This window comes from Suricata suricatta, chromosome 7, assembly GCF_006229205.1.
Source record: "Suricata suricatta isolate VVHF042 chromosome 7, meerkat_22Aug2017_6uvM2_HiC, whole genome shotgun sequence".
Taxonomy (NCBI): Eukaryota; Metazoa; Chordata; class Mammalia; order Carnivora; family Herpestidae; genus Suricata; species Suricata suricatta.
Window position 1 is genome coordinate 100,624,107 of NC_043706.1, and position 3,484 is coordinate 100,627,590.

Sequence of the window (3,484 nt, forward strand, 5' to 3'; positions counted from 1 at the left end):
GGGGGGAAAAGAGGTGGTGGTGATGGTGGAGGGCACTTAAGGGGAAGAGTACTGGGTGTTGTATGGAAAACAATTTGACAATAAAATATTATGGAAAAAAAAAGAAAGATGTGGTATATATGTATAGAGGATGAACTATTACCAGCCATAGGATGCAAAGGATGCAAAAATATTGATTTGAAGGGGCACAAGCATGCCAATGTTTATACTAGCATTTTCAACAATAGCCAAATTATGGAAAAAGCCAAATGTCCATAGACTGGTGAATGCATAAAGAAGATGTGATATATATAGAGTATTACCAGCCATCAAAAAGAATGAAATATCGCCATTTGTAACAATGTGGTTGGGCCTAGCGTGTATAATGCCACATGAAATAAGCTAGTCAGAGAGAGACAAATACCATATGATTTCACTCATGCATGGAATTCAGTAAATAAAACAGATGAGCACATGGAGAAAAGGTTGAGGGGAGAGATTAGAGGGAAACAAATCACAAGACCACTTAATGATAAAGAGCAAACAGGATTGATGGAGGGAGTTGGGTGGGAAATGGGGAAGATAGGTGATGGACATTAAAGAGGGCACTTGTTGTGAAGATCACTGGCTATTGTTTATAACTGATGAACCAATAAATTCTACTGCTGAAACCAATATTACTGAATGTTAAAAGATTAGAATTAAAATAAAAAACTTGAAACAAACAAAAAATAAAATACAGGCCAAAGTTTAATAAGTTCAATTACATCGAAGTTAAGCAGTTTGGATTTTGCTTCACTAAGAATCATTTTGGCAAAGCTAATAGGGTAAAGAAAGAAAGAATATACGTGCTATGTCTACAATGAAAAAATAATTTTTATCTACCATATATTAGGACTACCAATCAAGTATGGGGCACCAATCTGAGAATAAAAACAGTCAAAGAAATGATCTGAAAATTTACAAAAGAAAACAACCCTCCACCAATACCAACCAGAAAACCTCAAATTGGTAGACAATGATATATTACATTATGTCTACTATGCTGACGAAAATTAGAAGATGAGTAAATCTAAATATGGCAAGGAGAGCACAGAAATATATACGCATAAGCATTTTACACCTGAGAGAACAGTTTGAAACAGCCATTGGCTGGAGACCAGTGCAGTACCATCTGGACAACTGAAATGCAGACAGACCAGGCAATTCTTCTCCTGAATATTTGAACTAAGGAAATCTCATACAGGCACATAGCAAACATGAGTGAGGATATAAATGGCAGAGTTGTTTGGGATGGGGTGTCCATTTGGGGAAAGTGGACAGGTCAGAGCCAGATGCCTACCCAGAAGCATAGACAGTATCTGTTAGGCCCAGTGGATCAGATGTAGCATATAAATGAATGCTACACCAGGGTGCACAATGGAAAACAGAAAGAAATGAGGCACACGGACACCAAATAGAAACATGTGCAACAACACACATTTCATATGAACACTTTCCAATAGGAATGCACTTACAACCCCAAAGCCAGCTTGTCTGTAGAGGGGGTAGTGGTAGGACTAGAATCCACAAATGAGAACAAAGGCATAAACAGACCAGAGCAGCCCTGCAGTGATTAGTGATGTTAATATAGCAAGAACTGAAATAAATGATTTGCCCCCTATTACACTAACATCTAACTATCAAATGGGCAGAGAAAAAAAAAGGAAGAATGGAAGGAAGGAAGGGAGGGAAGGAGGAAGAGAAAGATTAGACAGTGTGAAAGGGGGAGTGGGAGAAGAGAAGTGAAAAAAAAATTGAATATTTAAATCTCTGCAGAGATGTGTCAATCACATGGTTGAATCTCTGCAGAACTGTGGCATGATTGATAATCCCTCAGACCCCTGAAACTCTGATACCTCCTGCAGAAGCAATATCGGTTATCTGAGAATGATGAAAGGTTGTAAGAAACGATTTAAGAGCTTAGACAAAAAGGAGTCTTCATTGAGTTTGAGTTCCTGCTGAGGTAACTAGTAGCACATGTGGTCATGATTCTTTGGGCAACATTGGAGGACTACGACCACTAATATGAAGGTACTGGGAGAAGCAGATACACACCAGCTGTACCTGCCAGCAAGGCATGTATGCACAGCAATGATCTTGCTCACCAGGGGCTGCTGCTTAGCATGGGTGTTTGGATGGTCTTAGGAAGGAAGACTTCGATGGGATTGAGGAGGGGCCAGTGGGTTTTCTTATTTCAGAAGTTGATTTGAACCTTGCTGACACTTGTGATTTTTAGTTGGGGTACGTTTTTTTAAAGCACTGTCTGGATATATGAAAACCATAACCTGGATAGAGGGCATGTTTTAATCATGAGTCCCATATATGAAGCATGAAAATGAAGTGTAAGAAATCTAAAGTAGGCAATTATCCACATACCCTGAGACGAAGGTCCACTCTAGTTGGAATTAAGACAAATAGTCATCAGAATAATCTGTCACATCCCACAAACAGCAAAAGGTCCAACTTCAGGCTTATCTTTCCCTTCCTGTCTCCATGTGGGCCACAGAGCCTCCTTTAGGGATTTATAATGAATACCATTTCCTTGGGTGGACATCATGGGCACAGTAGGAAACACGGTGTAGGAATGAATGACGGAAAGTGACTTCTTTAGTGGAATTCTTATTTCTTGGCTTATATTACCTGAGGTCATATGAATGTGCTTGGGGATGGGAAACTAGGGATAGCATAGAAGATCATTTAAAAGTCCTATATATAAAGCAGAAGAAATAACAAAAGAGTCATAGAATCAATTAGTGGGACAAGTGCCCACAGAGTTTCAAATGTAGTATCTTTTTAAAAGTAAAAATAAATGAAATCTTTGTTTGTTTTTACCATACTGTGTTTTTTATAGGTTGAAAATTCCATTCTGAAGAAAGTACCATATACACATAAGAAGAAGAACAAACTGATTAAAACACTGATGCTACACCTATCTGCGTTTGGGACAAATTTGTACACCACTGAAAACAAAATTATTTCTTTTACAGGAACCGTCTGGTTTCAGCAGATATTAAGCTTGATTTATTTTGAAGAACATCGCAAAAGGGCTGGGAGTCTGGACACCAATGACCAAGTCCCCTTCCTCGAGTACAGCATTAAACACGAAGATATTGTCAAAAGACCATCTCCTCGTCTCTTTGCTACCCACCTCCCGTATTACTTGTTTCCAAGTGGGATGAAGAACAAAAAACCCAAGGTAGGAAATGGACTATGGCTGTTAAAAGATAGCTGCTCTTTTTCATTATTTTATTTTCTTTCATTACTTTGACTCTGTACTCATCCAACTGTTAGCGAATGTGGCATCTGAAATACCTTAATTTTCAATAGCCATTGTATTTTTAGAGTAACTGATTTTTATCTTGTACCTTTGATTTTGATCACATACAGATTAAGCCATTAAAATAAAGAGGGTATATATATATATATATATATATATATATATATATATATATATATATATATA

At 37.7% G+C, this 3,484-nt stretch overlaps 1 protein-coding gene across 1 annotated transcript in view; it reads left to right on the forward strand.

Moving 5' to 3' along the window:
• Positions 1 to 3,484, forward strand: part of LOC115297071 (amine sulfotransferase-like) — an 18,078-nt gene that overhangs the window by 7,337 nt on the left and 7,257 nt on the right. Inside the window, exon 2 of the mRNA XM_029945535.1 lies at positions 3,009 to 3,217. Coding sequence (XP_029801395.1) covers positions 3,009 to 3,217 — 209 coding nt within the window. The remainder of the gene's footprint in view (positions 1 to 3,008; positions 3,218 to 3,484) is intronic.